Genomic DNA, 21,232 nt, shown 5'->3' with positions numbered 1-21,232 from the left:
TACTATTGCTGCCTGATTGTAACCTCTCTTAGACTCTACTTGCATACAGCTCAAATGCTTGTAATTTAACCTGGACACAGAGACAAATTTAGTGTTCTTATATAGAATTAAAAAGTCAGATGGTAATCATAAAAACATTATTTCATTCCAGCTGAAACAATGACAGTGTAAATTGGTTAAGAGAAGACTCCTGTCATACAACATAATTATAAAAATCTGCAACCTTTAAGGCTCTGGGTACTGTTAACTCTTCTTAATTTCAGTGAAGCTCATAATACTAAATGCCTCCTTGAACCAAGCTGCCAAGCATGTTCTCTGTAGGTCATAGATGCTGTTACTGTCTAAAGAGCAGGATACGATAGACAAAACTAATCCCATATGATTGTACTGAAAGCCAAATTCCTCAGAGAATCATCATCCAAATGATGCTCACTAATGAGCTTCATTTTAGGAAAGCTCTGGAGTCTACCTAAAAAGGGATCTTTTTCTCAATCAGAAGCCAGCATATGTTGCTTGTACATTATTTAGTATTAAAGCACAGGCCATACCTATCAACACATAGATGTAGAATGTGTAGCAGCTCAAAATGAACATAGTTATTGTGCATGTTCAAGATACTTTTTTCACAAACTGTGATGCGGGGTTTTTTTGTTAATCTTTTAACATGCTGCAGTCATGATTATATATCTTTAACAACATCAACGTTTCTGTAGTAGTAATTTCTGTACTTCAAAGTAAAAACATAGAAGCTGAAAAAATAGGACAAACAAGTGAACAGAGGAACTGAAATAAACAAAGCATATGTTTATAAGTCACTGTAAATTCTTAATCAATCCATGTTGACAAAGATTATGGTGACTAAATAGTATAGGTGCATGAAACTCATGGCAATAGACCTGCATAGCAACCTACGATAAATAATCCAAATTTTCAACTTCTACAAAAATTAAGCCATTTACTAGATCTGCAAGGTAATGGAAGCATGCTAAGGGTTTACAGGCAGAACTGTCTTGTCTCACGCAAATAGACTCTGCCCCACAGCACCCAAGCAGGTGCATACAGAGTGTATCATGCCCTTTCCTGGGCAGCAACATTGGAAGATTATTGAGACCCTTCAATATAGAAGCCACAAAACTGACTTCATGGGCAGCCTTAATTTGTTCTACTCAGGAAAGAAATTTGGAGTTTAATTTTCACTGTGAAGAATGACTGAACATGGCCAGCAAAAATGTACTCCCCTGTTATAAGAACAGATACTTCTAAAATAGCTCTGGCAATTAACATAACAAGGAATGAACTCATGATGTCAATTAGAATTTGACGGTTCCCGGGAGATTCTGGCTTTCTTTTAAAAAGTTTCATTTTGTTAACCAGTTAACGTATGTTGTAAAATCTCCTTCAGATCTAGAGTTTTTGTTTGCATTCTAGCAGCAAGACTTTGATCTATGCCCTGGATTGTGCCTTTGTTCAAAACCAATGTTAGTGTCAATTACTGAGTTCCACGGGGGATGCCTGTAGCCTCTAGGGCATTGCCATTAGCTCAGGGCTTATTAAAATTAAACATACATAAGGGGAGCAGGATTAAAAAACAATAGCCCAAAGCTCTCTCTGCATTAACATTTTGAATACCACTACATATGGTATGTTTTTTTTACGATTAAACTTACATTTTTATTTCCAACTTTCAGCTGTCCCAACTGTTGTTACTCCCTATATTCTATAACTGACAAAGACATACCAACGTAGACAAAACATCAATCGATAGCTCTGACGATCAGTAGATTGACCTCCATGCAAGCATGATCTGATGCTATTAATACCAGCTTCACAACATCATGGCACATCACATAAGAAATGGAACTGAAAAAGGTGTCAAGCCAAATCTGTTACCTGGCTGATGAGTTTTTGCTTTTCCACCAGTGACTGCTGAAATACTAGATCCAGAAGACGAGGCTTCCATTCTTATTGACCTTCTGACTTGTGGGAGTGAAGGATGCCCGACCACAGGCGGACGCTGTGACACTGGGTAGCTTGCTGCAGTTCTCCTCTGACAGATTTGCGCACGCTTTTCAGCCCCATGAATAGATAAACTTATACCTGACAGGAATAAGAATTAGTACGGTTAGATACAAGAGACCAGCACAGAATAACTAAAATACAAAAATTGCCACAGTTTAAAATGGAGCTCTAACAGCCTTCTTGAACAAAACAAAAAAAAAAAAAAAAAAAAGACAACTATAAAAACATGGATTTTCTATGAAAATGAAAAATGTGAACATCTTTGCTGCTGTGCTGCAGACATCAGAGTCAGCCACGCTAATGGATATTTAAATTAATACACAGTCATGGTTTACTGCATTACTGGCCTGCAGGAGGAATTATCTTCCATTTTTTCAAAAACTCCACACAGCTCACACAGGACAATATTAACGAGGTACCTACCACAGAGTTTATTAAATACAGTTTTCTGATTGATGGACTAGAACTTGGCAATAATGGATTCTTTTTTTCTGAGCATTCACAAATGTTAGGAAGTCTCATCATATGGAAAAGATGCTACATTTCAGGTAGTAACTAGCTTTTAAGGAAAAAATAAATGTCTGTTTTGAGGAAAACAGTAAGGCTACAAGCAACAATAACATAACCTTAAGCTTGAAAAACAATTCCACTTTCACCAGTCATGTGAAACATTGCCTACAACACTGGAAATTATCTTTCACACCAAACATTCTCAAATTTGTCACATAGCCAATTTTTAAATAGAAATTGTCATGAAAAACAGGCTTTACTTTTCCAAAGAGAAAAGCAAAGTTGACGTTTCCTATGCGTCTATTGTCGTCTTAGAAAGAAATACTATCTTACAGTAAAAAACGCCAATTCTAACTTCCTTATGTTCACACTGATGCAATTGCTCCAACTTCACTTGGATTATTCTCAGCATACTCTAGTGAAAACCTTTAGACAACCTCTTTCAGTCAACAAAGCTGAATGATAATTCTATGCTACTGTTTTACGTTTAATTTAATTGTGACTCTTACTGCTTTTATCAGCAGCCACTCCTTGTTTTAAAAAAACAAAGGAAAGACCCTAACCAGATATAAATGGGCAAACTGAGAAGCAGATGGAAAAGCAGACCCTAAAAACTGGAAATGTGGGCACTGTAAGCACATTGTAAGTTGCAGTCACTCAAAATCATTAAACATCATTGATTAGACTGCTCATTTTTGTGAAAGGAGTCCTGCACTGAAATGTCCAAGAATGCCTTAATGACTCTAGTCTTCCAGCTCCACTGAAAGTCAATGTATGTGAACCTCCACATCACAGAAGAGGTTTTGACTCTCTGAAGTCTTAATACACTTCGATCCATAATATACTACCAAGGGGAAGAGAGCTGCCACTTCTATAGGCAAATGGCGAAAACAGTGGGGTTGCACATGTGAGGAAATGCTGTATGAATTGCTCTCCTTTAAGATGGCTCTGAGCATTCAGAACTGAAGCTGCGCACTTGCTACCCGACTTCACTGCACTTCACCAGAGCTGATCTCCTGCAGGAAGGGTGAACAGATGAGGACTCTCCTGCAGCAACTGTTCAAATACCTCCCCGTTACAGGGCTAATGTAACTGCCAGCTGTTTCTAAAGACTGTTGAAATCACATCTTCTTTAACACAGACAGCAAATCCCAGTCACCCTATTCAGTTGATTCATCTTGGGAAAGGGAGCGTAGTAATCCACGTGAGCAGAATGACAATGAGCATGCCTGGACAACACATTTCTTTGACTGTGTTAGCCACATAACTTAGCCATAAGGGGCTTCAACCAGTGAGAAGCTGAGCCCCAGCTGCAAAATGAGCTCTTTACTTCTTGCGCAGTCACTAGAACCTTGTGATGCTCAAAATATTGTGCAATTATCCCTAAGGTATTAAAAAATTAACCACAACTGTTTCCTTTTAGCATCACCACTGGCTGTGATATAATTTAAAACAATCAGCTCTCTGAGACTTACAACGAAGTCAGTAAGTTATTCTACCGATGTTAAACATGAACCTGGCATGGGCGCACACTTACCAGCTGGATCTCAGAAAAACTGTGCTTTCCTTTGGTGATGAAATGAGTGATTTATTTTAGGAATTGGTTCCAAACATAAACTGACTGCTACATTTCTCTGAGGTTCAAGTAAACTGCTTCTTCGTGTTCCAAAAACAGTCTATAAACTCTTGTGCAGCTGTGACTCAGCTTCCTAAACTATTTGTGCAGCACTTATTTTCAGACATAAAAATAAAGGATACTGCAGCCAAATCATTATTCCTAAAGACTGCAAAATTTGCAGATTGATCACATCCAAAATTATGTTCAATCAACAATTTGACTCTGGTTATATGTAACCTTTTGTTTCTTCCACTAAAGAGCGGTGCTATAAAATGATAACACCAAACTACAGGAGGAAGAATGTGCCAGCATTATTAGAAATTTTCCAGATTATTCTTTGGACACATTTAAAACTTAAAAGTGCTCAAAAACTACCACAGTGTACGCCAAAGGTGTGTCACCAATATATTCAATATATTTGGGAATTCTTCACCACACTCTCTTTGCCACTGCAGTTATTTTCTCCACATAAGACATTCTCTTGACTAGGAGAGTGAATTTCCATTACTTTCATGAGAACCATGTAAAGCATAAAGATGCAAGTGTCCTTGTTTAATTACCATTTCAGATTTTTCCAGAGAAAGACCGGATATTGCTTTTTCTATGTACGTTTCTTTTGTTAAACTAGAAGTAAATGTCTGAAAAAATGTAAGACAGTAATATTGCAGTAAGCTGCGGTATTACCTTGTTTTTATGTGGGCGAAAGTCCTTTTAAAAAGAGATATTGGCAGTTGAAAATACCTCCCCAGATAACATGCAGAAAAGCAGAGACAAAGGGAGGGAGAATCAGAAGTAGAGAAACTATTGGGAATAGTGCATGTAGCTTATGGGAGATGAAAACCTGATGAACTATTGGCACTAAGCGGACTCTGAAGTAAGCTTCCCCTATTCTTCCTGCAAATAACCCACACTGCTGATGAATCCTGGGATTCATGGGTCAGAGATGTGAGAAAACAGCGCAGAGATCTTGAAGAGTAGATGTTAAAGTTGACATCAACTACTTTTTGCAGTGTTAAATACCCAGACAAGACACCTAGAAAGAAAGAGAAGTTCTCCAGCAGTACACTGCAAGCTGGGTCTTCAATTAACTATGTTTGGTGGAGTTTTTCTCCTGCCCTCAGGCTTGGCCATATAGTTGCTGACACCAAAATCCCAGTGCATGCCTGGCTATGCAGCCTCTGACTGCACCTGTGCCTGCAGCATGGTCATTGCTAAGTGAGCTTGGCAGCCTCAGTAGCTGGGTACAAGCACACTGGCATGCTCTGACGGGAAGTATAGGTGCTACAAAACCCAGGAGTTTCTCCTGCCTCTGCCTCTGGCTTAATATAATGGATCATGAGCACCATTTCAACCCAGGGCTGCAGTGCGGAGGCAAGTGAAAGGCTTACATACTGGCCAGTAGCCACAGCCTACTGTTCACTTTGGAAGACTAACTTCAGGACAGAGCTCAGTCACCTGCACCTGGCTGTTGCAAACCAAGTATTTAAGAGTGGGAAGTGGAAGTTTAGTGTTTTGAAGCTGGATGTGATTTGAGCCTTCAAGTATTATAGGTATCACTCAGCTCTTTTCCTTTCCTGCATGCAGCAATATCCCTTCTCTGTATTTTCAAATCTTCACATACCTTTCTCTTCCTTACCTATATTTCTATCTTTTTTTCTCATACAAGTTTCTTGTCTCCATGAGGAGCTGCTCTTGCTGTCCTTTTGTTCTCTTTTGACGCCTCTGAGCTTGCAGGTTCATGTAAAAGAAACACCTTCACTCCCTGTCTACCAACCCCTCTCAGCTGTGCAGTTTGCCAGCAGGGAAGAGCAGCCTCTATCCTGCTTCTGCCTAACTTTTATTGCTCCCAGGTATGCCTTTTTGTTATAAATTTTCCCAAAGCAGCATTTATTTTACATTGTGCATATTTTGTCTCTTAGAAAGTGGTAACATGCTTCTAACACTAAAGAATTTATAATGCTCCAGATAAAACCTGCATATGAGAACATTAGAAGTGGAATACTAAAGTACTTCCAAGTCAGGAAGCAATAAAATCAAACATAAAGAAGAGAAAGGAGGGAGAAATTACTAAAACTAGAAAGCACTACAGAGTGTGCCTACATGCAAAGTTTTATGTGATGGTGATATTTGTTTTGTTGGCTCATCAGATGCTACAGTGACGAACAACCACATTCTGCGCTGCTCAGAAGCCACTCTGCCAAGGCATCTGATGGGGTATCTGCTTTGGTCACGACTTAGCCCTGGCTAGCAGGTGTTGTGCACCATGCACCTCTGCATGGAGCGATACCTGCACCCAGTGGACCTCATCCAGCATGCCTGCCCTGTTCGACTGAGCATAGTGCAGTGGCTCTGGTACTGGTGGAGGTGGCTCTAGCACCAGAACTGGGGGCAGCAAGGCACTGTATCCAAATTATACTGTGCTGGGAGTGAGACACCTCTCCATCTGGGGAGACATCCCCCTGTAGTGACTGTCAGGTTTGGGTCAATGCCAGTTCTGTTCCACCCTGTACCACTTTGGGGTACAGGCATATATTTATAGGTTCCTTCCTGATGTGTCTTTCTCTAGCCAGAGATAATATGAACATGAAAAAGCAATAATAATGCAATGCAGAGTTACAAAGCTGTGTGAACAATGCATTAGCTAACAGTGCTTAATTAGCCTCAAGTGCCCTGACCTGCTTTGTAGACCTTCTCTGGGATAACAAACTGCTGCTGGCAGGTGCAGTAAGTCCTTTTGGTTTGGTATTATCAGAGTGTCAGTACTCATGCTGGAGACGTATTACTCCAGATATTTATCTTCTTTATGTGGGTCTTTTATTCTGTTTTAGCCCTATATGGAGGCCTTAGGAGTAGAGTGAGGTAGACCCTTTCTTCAAGGCCCTTGTCAGAGTAGATCAAGTGCAGGGGAACACAGATCAAGAAGTAAGGAAGAAAATCTCAGCTGCAGTGTCATGCAGGGCCAGAAGCAGTGAAGCAGCTCTGGAAAGCCTGCACTTATCAAGGCACAGATAAGCAAGGTCATAGGGAAGCACTTTGAAAGCATGGGCAGAAAGCGGAAAATGAGGCCTTAAGCTGCGGTATATAAATGGCCAAATTACATATTTAGTTCCTTTCAATTTTTACATCCAGGAAAGGAGAAAGTGAGCTAATTTGTCCACCTTAAAAAGCTAAGCACCCTTTCCTCATCTTGTGCAAATTGCCACATTTCCCATTAAAGTCAACGATGCTCTGCAGCCACCTTCAGCTTTTTCATGTTTTGAAGCTAGCCTTGATAAGAGGGAGCTCAGAAAGGGCAAGTAACATAAAAGGTTTCTCATGCAAAACCAGTTTCATCCGAGACTCAGCAGAGAGACAGCTATGCTTGATGCCATGATGGACTCTTCTACTTACTCTGAATCCTAGGTGGAAATGAATGAGCATGAAAGAAAAATTCACCTGCAGCTCTCTGTACACGTGCCTGAAAGCACAGTCTAAAGGCAGTTCCCTTTTTACCCACCCTATGCCCTACTTAGATAACAAATACATCCAGAAAAGCATGGCTATCTTTCTCTACACCTTGGGGAAAAATGTTACAACAGCATTAGGATTCCCACATTGGATGAAATAATTTTTCAGAAGTTTAAATATCACCACTCTAACACAGCATCAAGTCCCTTGCCACTGGTAACACAAATGATTCATGAAATCGTATCTAAGCCCAGATTATGCTTTGAGTATAGCTTTGAAAATGTTGAAACACTTCTGACTCATCAGATGTAAAAAAAACCCCACAACTGCAAACCTTTAAATGAGCAAACAGAAAAGCTACTAGTTATAGAACTTCCCTGGAACTGGACTGGCTGGAGAGAAAGATGCTTAATAATGCTGTGCATCTTGACAAGTTACATGTGTTCAGTTTTCTGAAGCTTTGCATGGTCTTCCCCCCTTGCCAAATATTGGAGATACAACATGGGATTTTCAAGACCCATAGTAGTTTCAGAAACTGTTCCCTAAATATTACTTTTTTCCCATCTTCTATCACAAAATTTGTCCAGCTGGCTTCTGAATTTACATGAATTTTTAGCATATATAGTTTTCTATGGAAAGAAACCAGAGAGCTTAAATATACAGCCTGTGAAGGAATAGCTCTTTTTCTTTGTCTGAAACATGTCATCCCTGAAGTTTTGTATTGGAAGATATCACGCACAACCACTTTCCTTTACCTCTCTATTCCACTCATGATACTACAGAGCTCTATCATATCCCCTCTCTGTTGTTTCCATTCCCAAGCTTAAGAGACCTGGTTTACACTGTTGTTCCTCACCAATAAAGTGTTGTATACCTCCAGTCATCCCTGGACACTCCTTCTCCGTTCCTTTCCTTTTTCAAGAAATGAAAACCTGAAATGCACATTAAGAAAGTTTCAAGAAGTAGCACCAGAAATGCCCACAATATTCAGGCTGTGCCTTCAACAAGGGTTTACACAGTGGCACAATGATGTTTCTGGTTTTGTTCTTTTCCTTGTAATTTCATTTGCCCCGAGATACTTGTAGACAGGCTCTGCCTCCCTGTCGCATTTGCCAGCTCTTCAGGCAATTTCCTAGTGAATCAGGGATCTCCCTCCCAACCCACCTGCTCGAGGTCCCTATGTCAAGCAAAGGCTGCAGGAAACAATACTGCATTATTTCTCTCATTTGTATGTTGCGTCTTTTTCCACTTCAATTGCTTTCTAGGTCTCATGTTCATCACTTCTGTAGAGAAGAGCATCACTGTACAGCCCTTTTGTATCAGCAAAACAAATCTTCACAAAGCTGTATTACTTGTCACTGCATTTTTTTTTCAATTGCCCTCCTTCAACGGGAGGAGGGTAGCATCATCCCATGCCTGCCAGTCACTGTGTTAGGATCTGCTTTTCGAACTGTGATCAAAGGTGTGTCTGAACTAAAACCAGGACTCCATGAAGAAAGGGCTTATGTACACACTGTGTTTATGCAGCTTTCTCTGCACCAATTTAGAAATGAACAGTTAAAGAGCCACAGACTCCAGGGGGACATAGGTTTACACTTGCAAATGGGCCTTAGGCCGGAATAGCTTATTCTCCCCTACAGAAGTGGCTACGTTACCTGTGGTATAACTGCATCCAGAGCCAGTGTTAATTTAAGTCTGTCAAATTCCTAATGAATAAAAAGATCATGCTTACCTTAGGCCCACCATTAAAGGGTTGTTTCCATAGCTCCAAAGGCTGTTTATTAAATTACAACAAGCTAGCATTCAACAGTGATTATCTAGCATGAACGAAAAACTCCCGTAGTATTCAGAGATGCAGGATAACAACCTGAAGTCATGAAAATGTCTTGGAGAGAGTCATAATAGGCCTACTTTAATGGTCTATATGACAGTCTGAAAAAACACTTGTCTTCCTTAGGCATAAGTGAAAAACTTAGCTAAGTGAATGTAAAACTCTTTCTGGTTGCTGTTGACTTGTTGGTGATTCTCAGGGGCACACTGCAGGACCATGGGGCCAAAGGCAAGGTGCTGCCTATGCAAGTCTTATGAGCCTGGGTGAATAAATGGAACTTTTTTCCCAAGACACCTAATTTGACTCATCTATAAGTCTTGTATTTCTATTTCTGTCTAATAATTCATTATTTAGTTCCCATCTACAAATAGAAAACATATATAATGCATATATGCTGCTATTTTTCCCAGGCTACTGCAATAAATGCCTAACAATTGAGTGTAAAATATGCCCCCTTTCAGTTCACCCAGCAAGCTGCAATCAATGTCGTTTGTCACCATTCCAGCTGACTGAATTCTTACTGGGGTTGCCCGCCTTTTTGTTGTTGTGTTTATTACTTCAGTCTTTTTGTTTTAGAATCTACTTTGATTTACTTTATTGTTACAACTGGACTTTTAATAGTATCAGAACCACATGCATTCTGAAGAGTAATTTGGAAAAAAAAAAAAATTAAAAATGTTCCTTTGCTTGCCATAGTATGGAAATAGCAATGAGAAAGAATACCTTGTCCTGAAATCTGATAGACATAATAGACATAAAAAACTGAGGCTAATAAAACATTTTCAGTAGAATGTTTCTCTATCAAAAAATTGTCAATTTGTTAGGAAAAAAAATTGTCCTAAAGTCAAGAGTTGCTGTCAAAAATTTTGTTTAGAAAATAAATCTGACCTTTTCTGGACTGGAATATCCTGGCTTTTTATTTTGTAATGACTTGACACTTTGAAAAATGTAATCTAACATATCAAATAGAATACAAATCATCAATTAGAATACCAGTTGCCTCTGAGTAAGCCAAAAAACAATTATCATTTCAATTACTGAAACACCATCTGTAATACCAATCATCAATTAATGTTACTGTAATATACAAATAGTAAGGAATAATTAAAAACATAAAAATTAAAACCAGAAAGCAAAACACGTCAAAATAATAAAACAAAATACAGTGAAAACAAGAAGTCCAATCAAGATGAAATATTTCAATTGTCCAGAAGCAAATGCTGATAGAAATATTTTAAAAGCATTGTGTTGAAAAGTAACTTCAGAAAGTGCTCAAGAGAGATTAAAAAGGAAAAAAAATTGCAAGAATATTAGAATTTCTGTGGATTGGATGTTGTGGCTTTTGAGTCACCACCTCTGTAAGCAAGTGGAATAGGCTTGCACTAGAATGAATGTAGGTTCATACAAAAACCAATAGATTCATACCAGTTTCTGTCACAATAAATAACGTCGTGTCAACACTTCTTTCTTTGAGACAATATCTATATTTTCAAAAAATGGAAGGTTGGACTGTCTTTTTAAGTGGCACTTACTGATTTAGAAACTAAGCAGTAACTCGTCTTACTCGTTTTACTATATATGCATAGCATTTACTTGCCAGAAATAGACTCAGAACACTGAGATGATTTAAAACTTACTTTCACTTTTGTTAAGCACAGTGTTCAAAATTGTTTTCTTTCTTAATAACCAGCTATTACTCTGATTTTCAAAATCAAGGACATACTCATTAAACATGTCTGCACTGATTTTGAGCCTTTTGCCCATATGTGTACAGTAAAAGGTAACTGTACGCACAGCAATGATATGTAGTACAAACATCAGGGCAAACTGCAATGCCCTGTCAAACAAAGCACCAAGTAAAGTCCCAGATACTTTTTACTGGCTGAAGAATGAAGCACTAGCCATGCAGATATATTTTGAGTGTATGTAGATTTAAAAGCAGAGAATTCTTTTTTTTTTTTACATCTTAACGTGCTGCCTGAATGTCAACTGCTACATTTCAAATACCACAAGTCTCATTTTATCGGATATTCTCTATAATGCAGAACAGTGCAATCAATCTGAGACAGCATCTGTGAAACAGGAAAAAAACCCAGGAGACTTCACAGATGGGAAGAAAGGATAGCTCAGGATACGTCTGAATGTGTCTGCCTCCACGGCGCAGACAGTAACGACTTTCAGCACAGCAACTAGGCTTAATTTAACTTTGTCTTTTTACGTCCTGTTTCAGGGGACCGGTTCATTGTCGGTACTCTCCCGCTGCTCCAGCACCAGGCCAGCCCCAGCCCCGCTCCCCAGGGAACCCACGAGCAGCAGGTTGAACGTGTACTCCTGCCTTTGCCCAGCCTGTGCCCCAGCTACGGGGCCTTTTACAGGCTTGGCGTCAAAATGCTCTCTGTCCGCAAATAGTTTTATTAACCACCAACTGACTTTTATTTTGATGATAATCTTAGTTAGACCCTATACAGCCATCTTCAGGAGCAGGGCCTAAGACAACAAAAGTTACTTCTTCTCCCCCCTCCTACAAATGGGAAAAATCATCTTCTATCCTGTATTGCAGAAAAGTATATTACTGGAATAAAATATTTTTAAAGTAAACATGCATCTGGACAGATGTATATCTGACTAAACAGGTCACACGTGCTGGGTCAAGTCCAATGCCTAGGAGGGTTTTTGCCTTCCGAAATGACTGTCCATTGTGAACATACAGGCTGTTCCTACAGCCTGGGACCCACGGGCATGTCCCAGGCCCCAGCACCTCACATGTCCAGGGTCTGACGCTGGAGCCCAGCTGGAGGGAGGCCCAGAAGCCTCCCACCCCCTCCTGGGGATGGGGCTCTCGCATGGGCTGGAAGGACGTGCTGTGGTATGCTCTAGCAGAGCCTGGACAAGCATTGCTCTGCAAGGAAGAAGCACTGGCCTCCACAGCCACGCTCGCTGAAACACCTGTCTGACGTCAGCCTCTTCCCTGGAAAAGACATGTTAACAAGGGCCAGTTATATCAGAAATTTTGAGGCATGTGTACTGCTTGTCTTTCTTTTGTGCATCATTAATTTCCAGCACACTCTCTTGGCAAGTAATGCTTTTGGTTGTAATAAAGCCTATGGTGCCAAGCTTTCTAAATGGTCATAAAGTGAGAGCGATCCCCAGAGGAGATGGCAGCTATAGTGTGCAGCAGATGCCAGTGGAAATCTGTGTTCATCTGCCACCTCATCTTTCTGGCAAGACTCTAGGCAATTAACAATAACAAGATGCTATTGAAAAGAATATGTAAACCTGCCATGTTTGCACAGGCGTTCCTCATAGGGATCCAACTGATTGTTCTCAACTTACGCTGATCTGGATTGAACAGAGCACAGGTCTTGCTTATTTCACTTCTGAGCTAGATTGTATTTCTGACGGAAGACCAATAAACTCTGAAAGACAACAGTAATCACATAATGATTGTCTGAATTTGGCAGATTAGTACATAGAGATGGAAAGAAGCCCTCTACTGATCAATACCATTTTAATTTCTTGAGCTCTTCATAGCAGAATCAGAAGAAATGGTAGGAGGGTATAAAAATGCAGTAACTACACTGTAGGATGTGAGCTCTATAACATATAGTTCATTTTTTTTAAAAGGAAGTCCATGCTCTAACTCATTTACTGAATAACAGCCTTGTGCAAAGGCAAGGCCCGCTGTTCTTTCATGTGTAAATAATTCTCTGACACGTTAGCACGTCCGAAGAACACGTAAAGTATGCAAGACTATGTTTAAGCTATGTTTTATGCACTACATAAAACACTGGATGTTAGTTGGATGTTCCTAAAGGTTAAGAGGAGACACAGAAGAGACACAATTTTTCCGAATCCACCTAAAACATCCTGATTATAGAAAGAACCTATAAAAAGAAACATGTGCCTAAATTTAGCTTGCGACTGACGTCTTCTCAGTGAAAGGACTTTCACAAGTACTCTTTCATAAAATTTTTTCTGTCTTCACTCATACCTCTGACACTCAATGTCCAATTACTGTTCATTCATTTTCAAAACCACGAACAGAAAGTAAAAAAAAAAAATTAAAAAATCACAATACGTACGTAAAAAATATTGCAAATATTTGTAAGTTATATTTGTAACTATTGAAAATATATTGGAAGTTATATTTGTAAGAACATTGCAGTCTGAGAATGATACTGAATTCAAAACCAGATAGTTAAGGACAAAAGACTGTTTCTGTTCACAGATACCATTTTGCCCAGAGTCAAGAATATGCAGTTCAACAGATGTGTAGAATGTAATACTCATAAACAATTCCTAAACTGAAATTTCATCACCAAAACTGTCTATACAATCCTGAAAGTTGTTAGTAGTGATTCTGAGAAGAGTTTAATGTGTCATTAACTGGGACTATCTTTGAGCAATATACAGCATCCGAACAGTTAAAGATGGTTGTGTACTCTGCTCCTACCATTGTATACCATCCACAAAGAGAAAACTCAAATACAGGAGCAGCAGTGTATGAAGAAAGCAAGAGAATAGTAAAGGCCATTAGTAGAGTACTTAAACCTAAAAACAGTGACAGGCAGCCTAGTCAATAAAAAAACCCCAAACAAAAAAATATCAAAGCCTTCCAAATGCAAAATTCCTTTTTATTAAAACAAACAAAGAAACAAACAAAAACAAAAAAACCAAACAACAAAACAAAAACCTCAAAATCAAAACCCAACAACATAAAACCAACCATCCAACCCACCTGCCTCACTCCTTCCCTGATTGAATGCCTAGTTAGACATAACTACATAAAGCTGTCTTATATACTCCCTGAAAGAAAGAGCAATGTGTATCCCTTCATATTAGATCTAAGCCCCAGAATCAAAATGGCACCAAAAATCATGGGTCCCACCAGAGTCATCTGTTCCTTCTTATCCTTTATGAACACAAGCCTAAATCCTGAAAAGGCTGAGTTTAGAGATAACGTTCTTGTTAAATTTCTATGAGGAGTTACCCACCAGCCAGAAACATTTCTTCATTTACAAAGCAATATGAGCCTGCTTACAAAAGGCTATTAATGGATCACAGCAGTCATAATTACAATTGCCTGAACAGCAATCTGGAAATAGATTTCCAAAGATGATTTTAATGCCTCAATCAATAAAGCATATTATGTGCCTGGGAGTGAAAGAAGTAGATGAGTTAGAATTGGAGTGGATGAAGGTTTGCGAGAAAATGAACATTAGATGAGAATATAATCTGTTACAGAGTATTTCCTCTCAATTCCTGATAATGGTTATGACATTTTCAGTCTCCTTATGTGACATCTCTTCTTATTGAAAATTGGGCATGGTCTTCATTTTATGGCTACTGACAATTCTTCCTTCAGTGTTCAAGCCATGGCAAGGAAATGATTGTTACACTCTCTCCCTTTTTCATAAACTGCTGGGTTTTGGTTTTGCTCCTGCCTTTGCAACTGTCAGACTTATTCCTCTCATAATGCGTTCGTCAATTACGGGTCTCCACTTGGATTTTTAAAAAGTAAATCTAAACCAATCAAGATAAAGAAAATTTAATCGTTGACAATATTGAGCTTTTCTTTATTTTTCTTCTTAGCTTTTCCGGTTAATGATCCATTTTATAGGTAAATACATCAGAACCTAAATATTAGACCAAATACAACAATGATTCATAAAAATTCATACGTTCTAAAAATTGCTGTCCAAATGTGCTCAAGATACTTGGTGCTCTTATTAGCTCCATAACTGCTTTGATCTTCTTAGAATTTAATGGTATATGGCAAAATGTATTATATATTATCTTCAATTAAAAAAACATCTCAAAGCAGTTACTTTAATCCAATCTCTGTGAATATCTGCAATTTAGAATTCAGTGATTATTCTCCCTGACACTAAATTCACATTCAGTGAATACAAAGACCATAAATATTCTTAATTAATGCAAAATGATAATTCCCTGACTGTTTATTTCTGATTTATACAAGTGCAAGAGACTATAACTGTATGAAGCAAAGTTCTTTCCTCCCTCTCTTATCACAATATGACATAGCTCATCTCCTTAATTTTAAAACTACAATTGTTATTTATGGTGCATAAAGTCTACTGTTCACCCTTTCTATAGAAATGAACGTGTACTGTCTGTAAAAACGTGACAATAAAGATGCACCTTTGACAGCTGCAAATCCCAAATCCAACTTTCTCAGTAAAAAGACTATGTACTAGGTTTTGCTATGTGCTGATGGATGGTATGAGAAATATTTTGACCTAGCTATAATCCCATCTATCAGAAGCATTGGGGAAGGAAAACATCTGACAACCTGCATAAGGTCAATCCTTCAGCCAATTTTTCAGAAACTCAATCATGGTAATTCACAACAGTCGCTTCTTTTTTGAAAGATTCTTGTTCAACTTGCAATCATTTGGCATGACCTGCTATAAGCTTTCTTGCAGACACAATCCCATGCTTCACTGGTATTTTGTAAATGTACTGCTTGCTGAGCTGCTCACTGACCAAACACCTTGTCAAGCTTTCAGCTGACTTTGGAATTTAAAATAAAGTTCTTGACAGGACCCTGTACACACGAGAAAAAAAAAAAAAAAATCAGATCACACTGATCCTATCCTCCATTACAAAAGCACAAAAGGCAATCTTTTACTTACCCACATTTCACATGAAATAAAAATACCACTGCATGATGGCAGAGACATCTCAAAAGAACACACACTTCAGATAACTGTTACTAACTTTACTGCTAACTTTGGTCTAAAAGTTAAACTTTTCTAAAGATGTTACATAACATGAATAAATCAGTAATTGAGCTTATTTTTAACTGCATTTACTTTTAATTGAACTACTGAGGTACTGAACTTAAGGTTGTCACCTTTAAATGACTCACTATATTAATAAAATAAATTTTAAAAAGTCTTTCCAAAACTTTCCCCTGCTTAAAGGTGATTTATAATCTGTTTCTTCCAGATATGTACTGCACAGAGAAATACCTCTGGAGTGCTGACAGCATCACCCAGCCCTAATTCCAGCAGAACCAGCTTGCTTTCTCCAAGCTGGGGACAAGACCAGTGAAATACAAATGAACTGTGGCCATACAGCTAAATAAAACCAGGCAGTGAGTGCATGGCCGAAGCCCACTGTGCTCACTCCAGACGTCAGCAGTGCGGCTCAGCCAGCTGCCTGTGGGCAGCTCAGACCTCGCAATTACAACCACAGATGGCACAAAAGCAGGAAAGGAAAGTCCTCTACTGACCTGCCCTCCTGCTCCCTATGTGCAGTGCGGGAACACTCCCCCACACGCTGATACACTTTTGAATCATTATATTCAACCTTTGTAGGGCTGACTGGATTTATTTTAGCAGAATGTTTTCCATGGTAATCTTGCAATTTGATTAAAAGCAGCTGTCTCTTGCCAGTCCATCAGCCTCCCTACCACGCTCTGAAATCTTCACTGAGACTGATGTTCTCTGTAAGCTCCTTCTCCCAGTCTCACACCTCCTTTGGACATAGAAAGTTTCATTCTAAAATGTTCTTATTTTGGTCATTTCCGAATGTAACGCCAGTTCTCATTTCAGGGAAAAGAAATTCTGTGTTCCTTAGATCTAATACACACAGATAGTAGGATATTAAATAATCCAGCTGAGTACTGAGAGAAATCAGAGGAACAAAGAAATGAGTACTAAAGTTACATTTCACTGAACTGCAATGTGTGAGATATTTTCTTCTTTTAACGCATGAGTGACTTGTTTCCTCCCCCCTATTCTGTTACCTCACTTTCTTTTTTGATTTTAAAAAAAGTATTTCCCAATAAGATTCTGAATATGCATGAAAAGGCAGCCCAGAACTAGGACAAGGAAAAATAATGTTTTAAGTATGAGAGAAACATTGGCAAATTGTTAACTATAAATTCACCTAGATGATATCTAGTGATATCTTATCACACGTATTACCGTCAGGCTCTATCTAGTTCTCCAAGTCTATTTTAAGCCAGTGTTATGATGAGATTAGTTAGCATGCAGCATCCTTTAAAAAAAAAAAAAAGACAAAAAGATCATCAGGATCATATAACTTTTCCTTTCTGCATATAAAAGTCCCTCTAACTGATTCTTGTAAAATCTTATATTCTCTGGAACATTGTTAGAAGCTGTAAAAACTCACCTTTCTCTTAGACGAGCATGCTTCTTAAAGGCAACTTTCTATGTTTGGAAATTCACTGTAAAGGTTGCCATGGTGATTAATTTTAAAAGTGAAATTCTCCCCTTTTAAAGTTTTTTCTTTAAAGAAGAAATGCTCTGTACTAGGGCCCAGTCCTCAGCAAGGCAAATGGGAATGAAAACCACATCCTAATCTTGAAGATTAAAGAACATAGCCTCTGTGTAACTGAAACTTCAGCCACAGAGATATTTTCAGAAAAATATTGGAAATATCTATTTTTACCTAAAAATGAAAAAAAAAAATCATGGAAGAAAGAATTGAGGGACAAGAGCAACATCTTCCAGTGGTCAGACTGAAGCCAGCAGGCCAGGTTATACTAGTGAAAGGAAGGAGGAAAGGTAAGGAGGGAATGGTATTGGTAGATGGAGCTCAGCAGAAAAAAAAGCAAAGCAGTCAGCTGAGATAATGTCATCATGTGGCAAAAGAGAGAAGAGAACTGCATCCCCAAAGAAAGTGTCTTGAAGCCAAAGGTCATTAATGAACAGCTGTTTACTTAAGGCATCTTCAGTTTTCTTTTAATGGCTCAAGATACAGTTCACATGGATGCCTCCATCTATGGACTTCTCCTCTGCACAATGCTGTGCAGGGCTGCATTAAACCTTGCCTTTCCACACAACTGTGTTAGCTGCCAGGGAGCAGACAAATGCACAGCTCTGTTCCTGTAGTGAGAGATGGAAAAGTACCATTTCTTCTCTAAAAAACATACAATGTTCAGCATCATTACATCATGAAACTTGTCACTGCATAAGCTGTCACTGCAGAAATAATAGTAAGTGTTGTGCCAGTTCAATACCCAGGCAATTTATGACTTCCTTATTCACATAAAGATCACAGTACTGTGAGACAGCTGCATTATTCATTATGTGTTTAATATTTTATCTCTCTAGACAGAAGTATCTGTACAAGCACAATTAAAATGTCTGACGTAGACAGAGTTGATTTTAATACAATCAATCAAATTTGTTTCAGAGACCTGCTTGACCTTAAAGCTCTTTGGTTTAAATGGAGAGAAGGAAAAACATGCTGAGAGTCATGTGGTTCAGTGTCTGGGTTCCAGTCTTTTTACCTTGAATGACTACCCAGGAGAGACTACTTGATTTACTACCCCGTCAGTCATGGTAATCGTAAGACATCCTAGGTTATATCAAATTATTTTAAAGTTAAACAGATAAGATCATATGACAATGAAAGAAATCACCTATTTAAAAATGGCAGAACACACAAATAGTTATTACTGCTGCTCTGTCATTACCATAAAGTTTAACAAATCCATTTACTTTGTATTTAGCCGTTATGACTTTGAGGGGAAAAACTGTCATCTGCATGGCATCAGAGTTACAGATATGAACACAATGATAGTTGGGTAGGAATCAGTCTTCATCTCGTTCCCCAGCCCCTAGAGGACACAACAGAAGCGAAACTACAGATTTAGCAAGACTTCTAAATTCTACAAAACTCCAGAAACAGAATGGTTGAGATCTGTGAAAACCAGGCAGCAATTTGAAATATTAACTCCTTCAAATTGCAAGAGGTGGCACGTTCTCAGAAGTTGCTTGTCTGAAAAAGCACATTGCTCCATTTTCTTCTTGTGGAAGATTATATTTGTCCCAGAAAGCCCCAGAAGAGCTTTTCAGAGAGATCATCAGCAACCCCATGCTGTTACCATGGTATGCTTTTAAACTCCAGATGCACACAGTACCCTTGCTGGGCTCAGAACTTGTGGAATTGAGAAAGAAACACCAAAAGAGAGATGAAGGACTCCAGCCACTACTCAGCTTTGCTACTCATAGCCAAACTTCTGTGTTCTTGATTTATCTTCATTTAAAAATACAAATGTTCATATCAGACTTAAAGCACCGTATGTCACTAGAAGAGACTGAGGTGAGACGGTAAGGGTTATTACACATTGCTAATATTCCTCTATAACTATTTTCAGTGGTCTAAAACCCCATTCAGCCCTTGCCTGCTGCTTCCAAATACAAAGGTCAACTCCACCTGGGAGCAGAGAAGTTGCTGGAGGTCTCCATGCAGCACTTTTTAGTTCAGAACAAAGCTGAGAATGACCAGAGCTAAATTGCTCCATGACATGTCTTTGAAAGCTGAGGCTAATTTTGTGTTCAGGAGTAAGCTAGCTAATTAAGAACAGTAGTGAAGCATCATTCACGTGCTTTGCACCTTTTTTCTTTCCTTTTCTCTCTTTATGTTTCCTTTCCTTTGACTAGCATTTTCCTGATGCTATGACTTGCTTCTCATTTACTCAGCTTCAGCAAATTGCAGAACAGTTTCTTCCTAAGCAGAGTGTTTGTGAATTGCTTTGGAAACACAACTGCTTAGAAAGGATATAAGCAAGGTGGGAACTAGTCCAAATACTGGTCAATAAAAGACCAGCAAAGCCTGTTGCAGCCACTTTATTTGAAAGGCAACAGCACGTCTACAACAGGCATCAGATGATGCGCAAATTCAAAATCGCAACTTGCAGACATAGCACTTTGAAGTGCTTTGGTGGTCCTGCAAACTGCATTACCTGGCAGTGAAGGAGAGTGAAAGAGATCAGGCCTTACCTGCTGGCCTGGGACTCCCACAAGTCTTGGAGCTAACACCAAGAACAGCCAGAAGAAAAAGTGGAAGCTATTCCACAGTCCCTCACACAGTGCTTTGAACCTGTTGTGCACTGAAAGGATAAGAGCAGTGCTGACCTGTTTAAGCTTTGGCATGCAATAGAATGATTACGTTACAAATGAACAAACACATTCTGCATAATTATCCTTTATTTTTGATTTGTACTGGGTTGTACAAATAATAATGGCCAGAAAGTTTTAATTTAGAACTTAATCTAACTGGCACTGTTGTCTTTAAACAGGCAAAGGCACATAGAGGTAATATTTGAAAAGCAGTTAAGTATCTGGTATCTATCTGCTGTTGAAAGTAGATGAAAACTGAATGTTGTCCTTTCAGTCCTTCACTAGGATGGTGTCAGCATTCAGAACAAGTGGGCAATACATGAACATACTGGGAAGGATGCTAGCTGGCAAGGAGATCACAACTGGCTAATTCTCGACACTGACAGAGCATGATCCCATAAATGTTGCCTGGAGTTGGAAGTGTGTTTTTCAGCTAAGGCAAGGCTAAATGAACCAAATAAACTAAAAGAAAATGCTGTGGTTTTAGCTGAACCTTCTCCTTCAGCACCCTCGCTCAAGCTGCTGCTGTTTCCCTTATGACTTCACCGATGTGTTACAACCAGCTCCTCACACCAAAAAAAGCAGTTCCAGGGATCCCAGCACATAAGGGAGGGGAGAATGGTACTTGGGGGCAGGTGGCTGGAGAACCAGCCAGAGAAATCCCTGGACCACCATGGACAGACATACGCCAGCTCAGAATTGTGTTGTGTCTCCCTTCCCTCCTTAAAACACATCTGAGGTCCTCCCAGGAGCTTGCCCACCTGAAAATGATGGTAAGAAGCAAATGAAGACACAACTGCTGCGTACAATGTCCAAAACATTTGAACACATGGTAAAAGTTCTGGGCAATTTTTGATCTTGCACAAGATGGGAATAAAAAGAGATACTGGATTCTTTTACCCTCCT

The 21,232-nt window shown here is 39.0% G+C and overlaps 1 protein-coding gene and 1 long non-coding RNA gene across 7 annotated transcripts in view; both read right to left on the bottom strand.

The window, feature by feature from the left end:
- ANO4 (anoctamin 4) overlaps window positions 1-21,232 on the bottom strand; it is a 197,529-nt gene that overhangs the window by 132,066 nt on the left and 44,231 nt on the right. For all 6 annotated transcript variants that reach the window (XM_087764788.1, XM_087764785.1, XM_087764789.1 and 3 more), the window contains exon 2: window positions 1,891-2,097. In XM_087764788.1, the coding sequence (XP_087620914.1) occupies window positions 1,891-1,960 (70 nt within the window). In that variant the 5' untranslated portion in view covers window positions 1,961-2,097. The remainder of the gene's footprint in view (window positions 1-1,890; window positions 2,098-21,232) is intronic.
- On the bottom strand, window positions 12,270-16,140 carry LOC148054603 (uncharacterized). The gene is made up of 3 exons (XR_015706156.1): window positions 16,082-16,140; window positions 12,759-12,841; window positions 12,270-12,393 (listed from the first exon to the last, which is right to left on the bottom strand). It is a non-coding gene; the product is annotated as an uncharacterized LOC148054603 (long non-coding RNA).

Source organism: Nipponia nippon, unplaced genomic scaffold (assembly GCF_047370975.1).
Source record: "Nipponia nippon isolate SJK-2023a ecotype South Korea unplaced genomic scaffold, ASM4737097v1 scaffold_3, whole genome shotgun sequence".
NCBI classification, from domain to species: Eukaryota; Metazoa; Chordata; class Aves; order Pelecaniformes; family Threskiornithidae; genus Nipponia; species Nipponia nippon.
The sequence above is the reverse complement of the archived record's forward strand: the minus strand, read 5'-3'. Positions and strand labels throughout refer to the sequence as shown.